Source organism: Muscardinus avellanarius (assembly GCF_963383645.1).
Source record: "Muscardinus avellanarius genome assembly, chromosome: 5".
Taxonomy (NCBI): domain Eukaryota; kingdom Metazoa; phylum Chordata; class Mammalia; order Rodentia; family Gliridae; genus Muscardinus; species Muscardinus avellanarius.
In genome coordinates, this window is record NC_137790.1 from 3,891,844 (window position 1) to 3,905,740 (window position 13,897).

Sequence of the window (13,897 nt, forward strand, 5' to 3'; positions counted from 1 at the left end):
CCTGGCTGGGATCAAAACCTGGCTACTTAAAAATGGCGTCTGTTTACAAATAGAAACTGAAGGCTAATGTGAAAAGATGGAGGTTTGAGTCGTTCAGATCCATTGGTTTTATTAAAAAATCAGCACCCCTTGTTCCCTTTGACGCGTGCTGTAACGGACCTGAGGCGACCTCTGTAGGAATTGTCTTCACACATTGCTCTGGAGAAGGCTGGTCATTAATGAGGTTCTCTCGTGTCCTGGCAGGTGTCAGACATGGCCGAAGACGGCAGTGAAGAGATTGTGTTCATCTGTAAGTGGCCTGTGTGGGACCAGCTCGGCCACGGGGCTGGGGCGCTGGGCCCTTGAAGTCTGGGCAAAGAAAGCCACATCGTGCTGTTTTTATAACAGACACGCTTTTTTACCCGACATGACTTCACTTGCTCTAAGAGACATGACTTGTTTTATGGGCCGTGCACTGGAGGAGCGCGGTCTCAACAGGATCATGGTCCTTGGGACTCCTGGCCAAGGGTGCATTGCGGGGCGGGGGCCCTCAGTCAGAAAGAGGGAGGTGTGCGAGGTTTACAGTGAGCAGGTTGCATGGTAACGCCTCGTTTCTTGTTGTCTGGGAAGACCGTAGTCTTGGCTCCACTGGGGTGGGGGCGGGGATCTGAGCCTGCACAGAGCAGGGCTCTTCTTGGGGGTGGGCTCTTGTGCCCTGACTTGGGGACTGCTGCGGGGCAGCCTGGTGATGCAGGCTTCTCTCTCCAGATGTGCCCTTGTTCTCCCCACAGTGCCTTTGTATTATGAGTCTCCCCCCATTGGGTAGGGGTCCCCGATTTTCAAATTGTGTTCTTTGGGCCCTCCCTCCCTGGGCGCCCTCCCCTCTAACGCTCCGTGTCTGTCCGCAGGGTGTGAAGACTGTAGCCAGTACCATGACTCCGAGTGTCCCGAGCTGGGCCCCGTGGTCATGGTCAAGGACTCCTTCGTGCTGAGCCGGGCACGGTGAGTGACCATGGCGCTGCCCCACAGCGCTGTTTGTGAACCGATTCTCTGCACATCCGGTGGGCGAGAGCTCCCCTGTCCCAGTGTTTGCAGACAGGAGGAGGAAGGGAGCAGGCAGGAATGGTCCCACCCAGGGAGCGGGGCCTTGCTGGCCAGCCTTGGGACTGCTCTCGGTCGTTCTCAAAGCCTCAGAGTACATTAGTTGGAGGCGGGAGGAGGGGGGGTTGTTGTTAGAGGGCTATCCTGGGAATTGAACTCAGAGACAACCTCTGAACTACAGCCTTTTTATTTTATATTTTTTATTTAGAAACAGGGTCTCATTAAGTTGCTCAGGCTGTCACTGAGTTTCTGAAAGCTGGTCTCAAACCTGCGGTCCTCCTGTCTCGGCCTCTCAGGGTATTTTGGTGGAGTTCGGGGTTCTCAGGCCAGGCCATCCCTAGCCTGAGCTGTTCTGAGGTCTGCTAGTCGGGTCTCCTCTGTATGACAGGAGCATCGCAGGCCAGGTGGGCTGGGGTGGGCGACACTGGCCAGGGAGTCCAGGGCCAAGGCACCGAGGGGCCCCAAGGCCCGCAGCTGCTCATGACCGTGGAGGCCAAGCACGGGCCCCAGGCTGGGTGCCGAGGCGTCTCCCAGCCGGCCCGTGGCCACTCTGTGAACTTGGACGGGGTGTCCTCGCTCTCTCAGTCCCCTCTGAGACCCAGGGAGGACATTGCCCCCAAGAGGTTGTTAGGCTGTCACCTGCGATGGCGCCACACAGGGAGGTGCGAAGCCCACTGCTGCTGCCGTGCCAGGACCAGTTCTGGATCCTTCCAGCTGCCCCCACCCACCCCTCTTACTGACTTTGCTTCAGAGTGACTTAATCTACTCACAACAGATGAAGCCAGGCGTGGTGGCGCACGCTCATAATCCCAGCATTCGGGAGGCTGAGACAGGAGGATCGCAGTTCACAGACAGCCTCAGCTACTTAGCAAGGCCCTCTGCAACTTAGTGAGACCCTGTTTAAAATAATAAAAAATAGGGCAGGGGGTGTGGCTCAGAGGTAGAGTGCTCCTGGGTTCCATCCTCAGTACCGCAAAACAAAACAAAGATGAACATTTCTGCCCCAAGCAGTAAACTGACCAGCTCTCTCCCTCCCTCAAACCCCCAGGGCCGCCGTTGCCCGTGAATACCCAGCGGGCGCCCTTGGGCTCAGATGCCGGCCCCCTGTGTGGCCTCCTCTGTCCAGAACCACTCGCTCCCATGGGGCCTGTGCTCAGTGCCCTGGTGTCCTCTGCCTCTGGACGCAGCCGCACTGTGGTCCCAGCTCCTATGCCCTCCTCCTCCAGCTCCCTGTTTCTGCCCGTCTTTTAGTTTAGTTAAAAAGGTCACTGCATTCCCAGCGAACCAGCTGGTTCTACCTGGCGGGGACCCTGTCCAGTGGTTGGCATGCCTGTCACCATCGAGGGCCACAGCCTTCTCTGATTCAGGTCCCATCTGTCCTCCAGCACTGTACACCTGGACTGTGCGGCTGGCACTGCCCTCGATAGTTTTTTAAACTTATTTTTATGTTTTCTCTAATTTTTAAATTTTAATTTGGTGCATTGTAGTCATACATCTCAATGGATGCAAGATGGTGGAGGCATACATGCACACATCACCCAGTTGGCCCTTCCCAGTTCCCGCCCCATCCCCTCCCCCCCCTCCTTCTCATGTTTGGCTTAGTGACTGACTTTGATATGTTTGTTAAAATACATCATGAACATTAGAGGATTTCCCTCTCCCTCCTCCCATCCCCTCAGTTAGGTCGCCTTATTTGCTCATCTATGGTTTCTCCTATGACCCAGTTTCTCCCTGGCTTCCATATATTATAGAGAGCATCTGATTTCTTATTTTTTCTGACTTACTAATCTCACTTAGCATAATGTCCTCCAGTTCCATCCATTTCCCTGTAAATGACGTAATTGTTTTTCTTTATGGCTGAGTAAAATTCCATCACATCTTGGCTGGTTCCATAGTTTGGCTACGGTGAATTGTGCAGCTGTGAACACAGATACGCATGCATTAGTTTGGTAGTTTGGTTTTCATTCTCTTGGGTAGATTTTTTATTTAATTTTTTGGTGGTACTGGGGTTCTTGGAAGCCCTTCTACCTCCGGGCTACACTCCCAGACCTATTTTATAGTTTTTATTTGGAAACAGGGTCTCTCAAGCCAGCGCGGCTGCCTTCAAACCTGCGCGATCCTCCTGTCTCTGCCTCCCAAGCGCGGGGATTACAAGCGTGCCCGCCATGCCTGGCTCTTGGGTAGGTTTTAACCGTCTTATAGTCAGTGATCCTCTGTAGCGGCTCTGGCGTATCTTACCTGGCCTCCTGGTAGGTCCTTTGGAGCCAAGGCCGTTGGAGGTGGTGGCCATGCCCGGGAGTCAGTAGATCCTCAGCCTGGCTCCTGTTGAGCGTCTGAGCAGAGCTTCCCTTCTGCCACCCGGAGCGCCACAGCTCCGAAGCCGCGGGCAGGCGGGCAGGGAGCAGCTCTGGGGACGCGGTGAGAGAGGTGGGCCCTTGTGAGCCAGTCCCTCCCCCTGCAGGTCCTCCCTCCCCTCCAGCCTGGAGATCCGACGCCTGGAGGATGGGGCGGAAGGCGTGTTCGCCATCACGCAGCTGGTCAAGCGCACGCAGTTCGGCCCCTTCGAGTCCAGGCGGGTGGCCAAATGGGAGAAGGAGTCGGCGTTTCCGCTGAAGGTAAAGGCCGCCGCCAGGAGCCTGGGAGCAGGTTCCCAGCACCATCCCTGTGGGCCTGGGGAATGAGAGCCCTGAGTCCTTTGGAAACAGCTCTAAACCTTGTATCAATTTCCAGGAAAATGTCTTTCTTTTTTTTTTTATAATTTTTTTTTTCTTCAGGACTGGGGATGGAACCCAGGGGCATTCTACCTCTGAGCTACACCCCCAGCCCTATTTTTTATTTTTTATGTTGAAACACAGTCTCACTGAATTGCTAAGGAGCTGGGGCTGTCCTCGAACCGCGATCTTCCAGTCTCAGCCTCCCAAATGCTGTGATTACAAGTGTGCCCACCACGCCCGGCTTGTCTTTCCTCTTGGTTTGTTTTTGTACCACAAACATGGAAGTAAAGGTGTCCTTCTGTAATTTCCAACTCTGCTGCTCGCTGAGCAGCCCGAGGCCAGCGTGTTCCCATGGGCCGGGTGCTTTGCTCCCGGGGACCCTTCACCGCCCCCCTGCCTCCTCTGCCTGTGACCAGCCCGACCCGCCTAAGCCCCACGGTCTGTCTCCCTGAGACGCTCCTGAGCTCTGGAGCACCAGCCAGGCCCCATGGCAGCCTGTGTGGCTTCGGCGTGGCTGGGCAGCAGGATGGTTGGTAAGTGCCTCCTGCCCGGGTCCCCAGGTATTCCAGAAGGATGGGCACCCCGTGTGCTTCGACACCTCGAGTGAGGACGACTGCAACTGGATGATGCTGGTGCGGCCGGCAGTGGAGCCCGGGCACCAGAACCTGACAGCCTACCAGCACGGCGGCGACGTCTACTTCACCACCTCACGGGACATCCCCCCGGGCACCGAGCTGCGCGTGTGGTACGCGGCCTTCTACGCCAAGAAGATGGACAAGCCCATGCTGAAGCAGGCCTGCTCCAGTGTCCCCGGTATGTCCTCGGTTCACGGCCTGGGGCCAAGGGCTCCTAGGCCGGACGTGCCAGCCCTCCTACTGTAATGGCGGAGCTGCTGGGTCGCGGCCAGGGCGGCAGGGAGAGGTGATGCAGAGGCGAGCTGGTGCGCAGCTGGGCCATGGTTCTGCTTGGTCGCCATCAGATGACAGACAAGGAGGTGGTCCAGCCTCTGTGGACCCTTCCTGGGAGAGGTGCCGCCTCTCAAATGTCATTGGTAGAGTTGGATTCTTTTTTGTAGTGCTGGAGATTGGACCCAGGGGCATCCTACCTCCAAAGCTATACCCCCAGCACTTAAAAAAAATTTTTTTTGAAACAGGATCTCCCTAGGTTACTGAGAGTCTCGTTAAGTTGCTGAGGCTGGTCTTGAACCTGCTGTCTTCCTGTTTTAGCCTCCAGCTACTGGGATTACAGGTGTGTGCCATCATGCCTGACAGGGTTGGATTTTAAGTCGCTCCTACCCTTATAGTAGGTCCTTGGGCCTCGATCCATCACTGCAGTGGCTGGTAACTGGCCCCTTGACCTGCAGGGCAGCGGTTTCCTGTGGCTCCGTGGATCCTGCCCAGGTGCAGACGCTGCTGTCATTGCTGTGACGAGGGTCCGCTCACCAGGAGAGGAGGTCCCCTCTCCTCTCCTCCTTCAGCAAGCCCAGTGGGCAGAGTCACTGCATAGGGAAGCGTCCAATTGCTGGCGATGGCGGCCATTTCTGGGCCATGGAGTCAAGGCCGTGTGCTGAATGCCTGGCCCAGCAGAAGCCGGCACGAGGACGCACTCTGCCCACGTCTTGGAAGCTCAGCAAGGCCTGCGTAGGCAGGCAACAGCAACAGAAAGCTGGCCGCGTGCCTGCTCCTAGTGACCGGCCTGGCGCGGGGAGGGATGGCTTCCTGTCCTGCAGCCTGAGGCCTCCTGGGACGGTGTGGCTGCCTGGGAAAGCCAGGGAGGCCCTGTGTGGCTGGGCGGGGCAGGCCACGCGGGACCCGGGAGCCATCGGCGTGCCCCTGGAGCCGAGCTGTGGCCGTCTTGGTTGCTGCGCGTCGGCTCATCAGGCTCCGTGGGTCTGTTCTGTTCCCTTTTCATGTTTGCTTAGAGCACGCATCTTTATTGCCGAGACCAGCCATTTTGCAGATCCCAGGAGTTAGCTTCTGAATACAGTCTTTGGCTTGGTTTGACTCAGGATGTTTTGACTTTGCTGTGGTACAGAAGCCACACGCATTCAATTGAAGTGTGTTTATTTATTTATTTTATTTATGTGTGGTGCTGGGATGAAAACTGGGGCACTCGACCTCCAAGCTGCACTCCCAGCACTATTTTTTATTCTTTATTTTGAAGCAGGGTCTCACTGAGTTGCAAAGGGCCTCACTGAGTAGCTGCGGCTGTCTGTGAACCATGATCCTCCTGTCTCAGCCTCCCGAATGCTGGGATGACAAGCGTGTGCCACCACGGCCGGCTGATGGAAGTGTATTTCGAGTTTTGATCTTGTCCTGCCTAGGGACAGACAGCACCACCCTCTCTGTCTTGTGGGGCAGCCTCAGCTCCCGTCACCCGCATGGCCCCAGGGGGCAGCCGGCGCCCTGCGCTCTGCTGTGTTGTAGGATAAGTGGATAAGTGTCATCAGCTTTGCCGGAGCCAGCCAGCAAAAGTGCGGGTTCCGAAGAGAGGACTGAGGATTAAAGAATTCAGTTCGAGCATGGGAGGGTCGCCAGTCTACTCCTGGGTCGATATCTCTACTGGCTCATCCCGGTTTTATTTCTCTTGTGGTATTTATACAATTTCTCACTTCAGGTTACACCGGAATACAATAATGACAAATCCAAAGTACATACATCACGGGCAGGTCAGTCAATACCCTCGTGCCATCACGAACAACACGAACCTAGTCTTCTCTCAGACCTTAATTACTTTGAACCCTCTATGACCCCAGACCTTGTCGACTCTGGGCGAAGGACACTCAGAAGTAGTCTTTTAGTAAAGATAAGGGGAAAACCTTAATGGCTCCCCACACAACTTAATGATGTGTTCAGCCTCCGATGGCTTATCAGGAGGTCATCAGAGGTCAAGGAGCAGAGAAAAGCTTGGTTTCATTATTTTTAAATTTTTAAAAATTAACATTCATAGCCAGGTGCAGTGGCACACGCTGAAGTCTTAGTATTGAGGCCAGAACAGGAGGATCACAGGGTCCAGGCCAGCCTCAGCAACTTACCAAGACCCTCAGCTACTTAGAGAAAGCCAGTTTCAAAATAAATAATAAAAGCCAAGCGTAGTGGTGCATGCTTGTAATCCCAGTACTCTGGAGGCTGAGACAGGAGGATCCCAGGTTCAAGGACTGCCTCAGCAGATTAGTGAGGCTCTCAGCAACTTAGTGAGACCCTGATTCCAAATAAAAATATCAAATAGGGCTGTAGGTGTATCTCAGAGGTAGAATGCCCCTGGGTTCAATCCCCAGTACCCAAAAAAGGAGCCTGCAGCTCCCTCTGCCTGATGAGGGCCAGCCCACGGCCTGGATCCCTTGTCTTCATCCCGTCCTCCCTTCTCAACTCTTGGTGACTTTGATGGAGGCAGGAGCATTGTCTGGGGAGTAGCCAGCTGCCCCACGTGGCTGTTGAAAGTCAGAAACCCCTTTCCTCCGACCAGAGGCTCCGCGCAGGCCGCGCACGCCAGGCTCAGAGCCCCGGTGGCTGGCTGGTTTGGGTCCCCATCCACGTGTTTTTCTAGAGGTCGTGTGGAGGGGTGCACCTAGTCCCGCTGGCTGGCGCCTTGAGGAGGTTGTGTCTGCACCTGGTGGCGGGGTAGACCCTGCAGCAGACGGCCACGCTCAGTATCTGGTCTGTGAAGTGGGATAATGTCAACATCAGGAGACTGAGCTGGGCACCGTGCGCGTGTGTGGCGAGAGTTTACGGAACCGCTACTCTGCACCCCTCACCTCCAGGGGCGGCTGCTCCCGTTGTTGGGCTTCGTGGAGACCCCACCCCTCACCTCTCCTCTGCTGTCTCTTGAAGCCACAGGCACGCCGGAGCGCAGCGCCCCCGTGGAGCCGGAGCGTGGCCCGTGGGTGTGTAAGGTGTGTCCCGCCTCCTTCCTGGAGCTGCAGCTGCTGAACGGTAAGTGTGGGCCTGACTCACACTGCGCCCCGCAGCTCTGGGGTGTCCTGGCCTTGTCCTGCCTGCCCTGTCGCCCCAGAGAAGTCACTTGGGTCCCTCCCCTTGGCAGGGGTGGCTCGGCCCTCCTGCTTTTGGGACCACAGCTCGGCCCGAGCTGGGCGGGCTCGGGCCGTGGAGTGGACAGGCCAGTGCCAGGCCGCTGCCCCGCAGCCCTGCTTCTGCTTTCTGTCCCTCCAGGGCACATTGAATCTGCTCAGGCTGACCTACCAGTCAGAGGTGGCCAGAGAATTGCATGTAGCCCGGTTACGCAACGCAGGGGGCGTCCTGACCTTCTCCTAGAGCTTCGGTTTCTCCACAGGACTTGTGTGTGATAAGATTTTAGCCTCTTTTGGACTTGTGGGTGATACGATTTTAGTCGTGTAAACTATGGGAGAAATTATTTGTAGACGCAGTGGCCTTTTACTGTGTTGTGAATGTGTGCAGAGGGCCCAAGCCCTGAGCGGGGTTTCGGTGCCATAATCCCAGGGCACGATCTTGGTGGCCATCTGGCTGGGGGTTGGCCTGACTCCAGCTCTCCTCACCAGGTTGTAGTCAGAATGTTCTGGAAGCTGTGAGAAGTCTCCTCTCAGGCAGCTTTTAGCAGCAGGAAGGCCACTGTGAGCATTCTTCAGATACTCAGTAAGATTTTTTCTGAGTGACAGGCACCGTCTAACTTCAGCTCTCTGGCCACAGCCTCCCGCGGCAGCCTCCTCATCTCAGGCTAAACACGTCTTGCCTTTTGCTTGGTGAGAACCCTCTCTGTGTGCCACCCAGATAGAAACAGCTGAGTGGCTGCTGGGTTTTCTAGAGCCGATATGTCTGGGAAGAACGCATACCTGGATGTGGGCAGAGTCCAACTCAGGGATCACTGCATTTGGGGCCGTCACAGGAGATGTGGTCACTCAGCCCACAAGCAAGGACTTTCTTACATGTTTTGACTTTTTCCTGGTGGCAAAACACGTAAGCAATTTATTTTTATTTTAATTTTTTTGCAGAACTGGGGATGGAACCCAGGGGCATTCTACCTCTGAGCTATACCCCCAGCCGGGTTTTTTATTCTTTACTTTGAAACAGTGTCTCACTGAGTTACAAGGGCCTCAATAAGTAGCTGAGGCTGTCCATGAACTGTGATCCTCTTGTCTCAGCCTCCCAAGTACTGGGATTGCAAGTGTGTGCCATCATGCCCCGCTTAGTGACTGGTTTTGAATGAAGAAAAAAGCAAGCACCCATCACACAGGCATCGAGCCCTGCTGGGGCCCCATAGGAGGCGGAGCGTGGGCGCCAGTAGGTGGTGTGCACGGAGACCTAGAGAGCACTCACTCGCATGAGCTCAGCGAATCTCACAGTGACCATTTCTATAACCAAGATATCCCCTTGAGGGTGAGCAGGCTGAGGCCAGAGGAGCAGATCCCCTGCCTGGGTTGTGTGGCTGCGCATGCTGGAGCCAGATTCAGCGCAGCAGCCCAGGCCTGCTCCCAGCCTGCCCTGCAGAGTGCCCCGAGGTTTAAGAGCTCCCCCTTCTGCTGCAGCCTCTCTGGGTGTCCTGTGGGCCCCTCTGGCAGAGGAGTGGGGGCACAGAGCCAGGCAGAAGGGAAAGAGGGCAGGGGGGCCCCATCTGTCTCCACCGGGCTGGCACCAAGGACAGCCTCAGAGCCTGAGGTCATCCCTGTGGGAGGCAGGTCTGCAGAGAATGGGCTTCATGTCACTACAGGGGCCCTGCTGTGCTCTGACAGGAAGAGTGGTGATTCTGGGCTTCTCGGTGCCAGAATCCTGCCGGGCCTGAAGCTGCCTTCTGCAGGGCCGTGTCTGAGAGGCTTCACTCACCTGGAAAGGCTTGATTGTATAGGTTCCTGATCCAGCCTGCCAGGTTTGCTCTGTGCGTTGTGTAACTTCTAAACCAAAGCGGTGTTTTGCACTTGAAATTCTCTCGTTTGTTTCCTAATTGAACTTAGAAGATGTGTGACTGCAGGCGGGTGAAGATGGCTTTGCTTTTTGAAGCCAGACCCACCAGGCAGAGCACCAGGAGACGGGGAAGTTGTTAGCGGGCACAGGAAGGTGGAGACTGTGGCCCTTGTCTTATCACCCAAAGGTGCCTTTACCCCATGTTCCCTGGGATTCTACTGTGCTTGGCACGGTGGACAGGTGCACTATCCTCAGCCCTCCTGGAATTCCATAAAAATGGCAAAGACAAAAAAGAATGGGAAGCACAGAGGGGCTGGCAAGCTGGAAAGCCTGGAGGTGGAGTGGCGGTGACCAGCCGGTGACCAGTCAGGAGCCAGTGGGTGGCGCGGTGCAGGGCCAGGGCACGGCCACTGCTGCTGCAGCCCCGGGAGCCTCAGACACTAAGCACCAGGTGCAAGGAGTCGAGGGCAGGCAGGGTTGTCGCTGGCAGTCTGTGTGAAGCGTGCAGACCCCAGCCTTCCATTCCACCCCTCAAATACGTGCAGAACACTAAGGTCCACCCTTGGGAGGGGCCGACACACTGGGATGTGGGCTCGGGGAGTCTCTGTCCTGACATGTGAGGCCCTCAGCCGCCTCCTGTCTTCCTTCAGGAATAGCATCTTGTGCCCTCAGTGGGTTGGCCACGCCTACGTCCTACGAGGGGACGCGGGATTTCAGGGGAAGAGAGTGAGGTCCCTGATGGTGTGGCCAGCCTCAGGGAGGCCTGGCTGTGTCCCTGGGCCCCAGAGAGGCGACACCTGGAACATGAATATTCCAGACATTGGAAGAAAGTCAGATATAAGGGAAGAAACCGAAACAGCCAGTAGAAACAGGTTGCTCTTTGGAACCGAAAACCAAACCAAAGCAAGGGAACCTCAAACAAGAGAGGTAAGGGGTGCTACTGCATTAGTTAACTGAGGACAGGCTGCTATTTTAAAAGACCAGAGAATGACCAGAGATTCAGCAAGGAACAGCTGGGGGAGCAGAATCAGGTCTGACAGATAGAGGACTCTGAAGAATCTTCCAGAAAGAAACAGAGAATACAAGCAGAGGAAAGTTCAAACTGGAGGGTGTCCTGAGAGTCCCAGCGTGTGACCAGGAGTGGTTTCACAGAGAGTGGAGAGGGCCGAAGGCAGGAAGTAAGAAGTGTTCAGGACAGAAGGGCGAGCAGCCCAGCGTTGGGTTGACCGGCGCAGTGAATGAAAATGGCCACCTTGGACCGTGATGGAATGTAATTATACTAGGGCTAAAAGAAGTTAATCCTTGGGGAGAGACCTGGCAGGTGCATATGACACAGTGAGTCAGATGATGTCACCCTCCTCCACCCAGCTGGAAATTCTCATCCGAGCCACGAGCTGTCCACAGGGGAGGGAGCCTCAGGGTGCTTCTGGACAGTCAGGGGCTCAAACATTTGACTCCTGTGTCAATTTTTTTCCTGGAAGTTGCTGGAGGGTGGGCCACTGGAAGGATGGAGGGCTCTGTCAAGAAGGAGGAAAGCAGTTTCTGCCGGGCATGGTGGCGCACGCTTGTAATCTCAACATTCGGGAAGCTGAGACCGGAGGATTGCAGTTTGCGGACAGCCTCAGCTACTTAGGCCCTCCGCAACTTAGTGAGATCCTGTTTCAAAACATAAAGAATTAAAAAACAGGGCAGAGGGTGTAGCTCGGAGGTCAAATGCCCCTGGGTTCCATTCCCAACCCCGCAAAAAAAAAAAAAGAAAGAAAAAAAGAAAAGAAAAGAGGAGGAAGGCAGGCTTGTCCATTGAGTTCTGCACTGCAGGCAACAGAACCCACTAAGAGGCTTAGTGAGAAGGATTGTATTAAAGGCATCAGATTGGCGGCACAGCTGAACCCATCTCTGCCTGTAGGGATCCTAGCTGCACTCATCAAGACTGCAAGTTAACTATATCATCCCAGCGGGATATGCCCTGCACGGCTACAGGGACTTGTATGGCAGTGAACAGACTGGCTGGGTCTCTGACTTTGCAAATCGCCCCTGTGGAGGTGGGGGTGAGGGCTGTAGTTGGACAGAACAGAAACATGAATTAGCAGACAGCCCCTAGGGACATTCGGGCAGGAGGGACCTAGAGTCAGAGTTCACTGCACCCTTGCAGGGTCTCCAGCCATCACCACAGGACGGCCAGCCATGGTGTCTGTAGGGTGAAATTACTTAGCTTACTGAGTTGTAAGCTCGAAAAGGTATAAACTTGTGACCAACCATGTTTGGGAACCACCAATACTAGAGGCCAGCAAGGGCTCATGTGATCACAGCTGCCCAGAACAGCAGTGGTGTCCCTAGAGCTAAGTAACTGAGCCACCAAAGGCCCAGGCTCAGAGCTTTACAGTCTCTCCCTGCCAGAGCTTGGGCCCTGAAAGCAGGGAGGTCAGGGGGCAGCAGGGGCTCACAAGATCACAGCTGAAGACTCAGAACCGGTCACTTTCTTGGTCAGCAGAGTTTGTGCCTGACATGCATACATACCAGTGACTGACAGTGCTCCACATGATCATACGAGCTGGTCAGGAGCAGTGTCCCAGGGGCCATCAAAGCTCTGGAGCCAGGCCACAAGCTTGGAACATAGCAATCTGGCCCTGCTGAGCTTAAGCCTACTGGCCACAGAGGCCAGAGGTCAATGCTCTGCAGTTTCATGAGCTCACAGTCAATAGAGCAGCAGTGGTATCTATGGGGCATTAAAACCCAACCAGTAGGCTGCAGGCTCTGAACAGAATGTCGGAATCTCTGGCCCTACAGAATTTGGGCCTGGAGAGCGTGGTAGCCTGTAGCCAATCAGAGACGATTGTTGGCCTGCACTAAGAACTATATCAAGTTAAAAGGCTCTAGGGGGCAAACTCAAAAGTTTGATTATATGAGACAGATTTGCAGAGGCAAATATATACACCCAGCATAGACCTTATTACAAAGGGAAAACAATAGACCCAGAATTGACACACAAAGAGGAAGAAGATACCAAGACAACAATAATACAAACCTGAAAACTGAAAACATGAGAATGAAGACCAGTGAGGAAAAAATATACTCTCACAACTCAACAGAAATAAGGGAGATCACCTATAGTGAGCTGCAGGAAATACCAGAAGAATTCAGAATTTGTAAAATTGAATGAAAGTGTACAGGAAATGAAAGAGCATATCAAAGAAATTGAGACCCTAAGTAAGAGCCAAAAAAAGGTTGAGCAAAATGAAGGAGTCAATAAATGAATTAAAGACTAGTAGAAAACACCTCTGGCAGGGTAAACTGCATGGAAAACAGAATATCACTCTTAAAAGAAGGTTCATTCAAAACTGAAAACAGAGCCAGGAGTGGTGGCGCACACTTGTAATCCCAGCATTTGGGAGGCAGAGACAGGAGGATCGCGGTTCGTGGACAGCCTCAGCTATTTAGTGAGGCTCTCTGCAACTCAGACCCTGTTTCAAAATAAAGAATAAAAAATTGGGCAGGGGGTGTAGCTCGGAGATCAAATGCCTCTGGGTTCTATCCCAGACCTGAAAAACAAAATAAAACAAAACAACCCTCCCCCCTGAAAACAGCAATATAAAGAAGACAATTCAACAACACAATCTGAACATCCAGGAAATATGGGATAATATGAAACGACCTAACTTATGGAAAATAGGCATTAAAGAAGCTCTAAAAGCACAAACCAAGTATTTCAGAAACCTCTTCAGAGAAATAATATCAGAGATTTTCCCAAATATAGAAAAAGACTTAGGCATCTACATACAGGAAATGCTCAGAACACCATCAAGCATGATCAAAGAAGGATTTCCCCATGCCATGTAATACAATGATTAACATGAAGGCCCAAAAAAAAAAAAAAAAAATCTTAAGCGAGAACAAAAGAACAGATGATATTCAGGGGCAAAACATTAAGAATCCCTTTGGACTTCTCAACCTAAGTTATGAAAGCCAGGAGTGGCTGGTATGTGCTTCAAACCCGGGGGGCGGGGGGGACTTCCCACGAAGACTGTTTTATCTAGCAAAGGTGCCATTAAAAATTGATTGAGAGAAGCCGGGTGTGGTGGCACACACTTGTAATCCCTGCGCTTGGGAGGCGGAGACAGGAGGATCACACAGGTTCAAAGCCAGCTGCACTGGCTTAGGAGACCCTGTTTCAAAAAAAAAAAAAAAAAAAAAAGGTCTGGGAGTGTAGCCCAGGAGGTAGAAGGGCTTCCA

The 13,897-nt window shown here is 53.8% G+C and overlaps 1 protein-coding gene across 1 annotated transcript in view; it reads left to right on the plus strand.

The window, feature by feature from the left end:
• Window positions 1–252: 252 nt before the first annotated feature.
• PRDM15 (PR/SET domain 15) overlaps window positions 253–13,897 on the plus strand; it is a gene marked incomplete at both ends in the record, with an annotated part of 42,690 nt that continues 29,045 nt past the window's right edge. Inside the window, 5 exon segments of the mRNA XM_080696776.1 lie at window positions 253–289; window positions 888–981; window positions 3,542–3,695; window positions 4,355–4,607; window positions 7,625–7,726. Coding sequence (XP_080552902.1) covers window positions 253–289; window positions 888–981; window positions 3,542–3,695; window positions 4,355–4,607; window positions 7,625–7,726 — 640 coding nt within the window.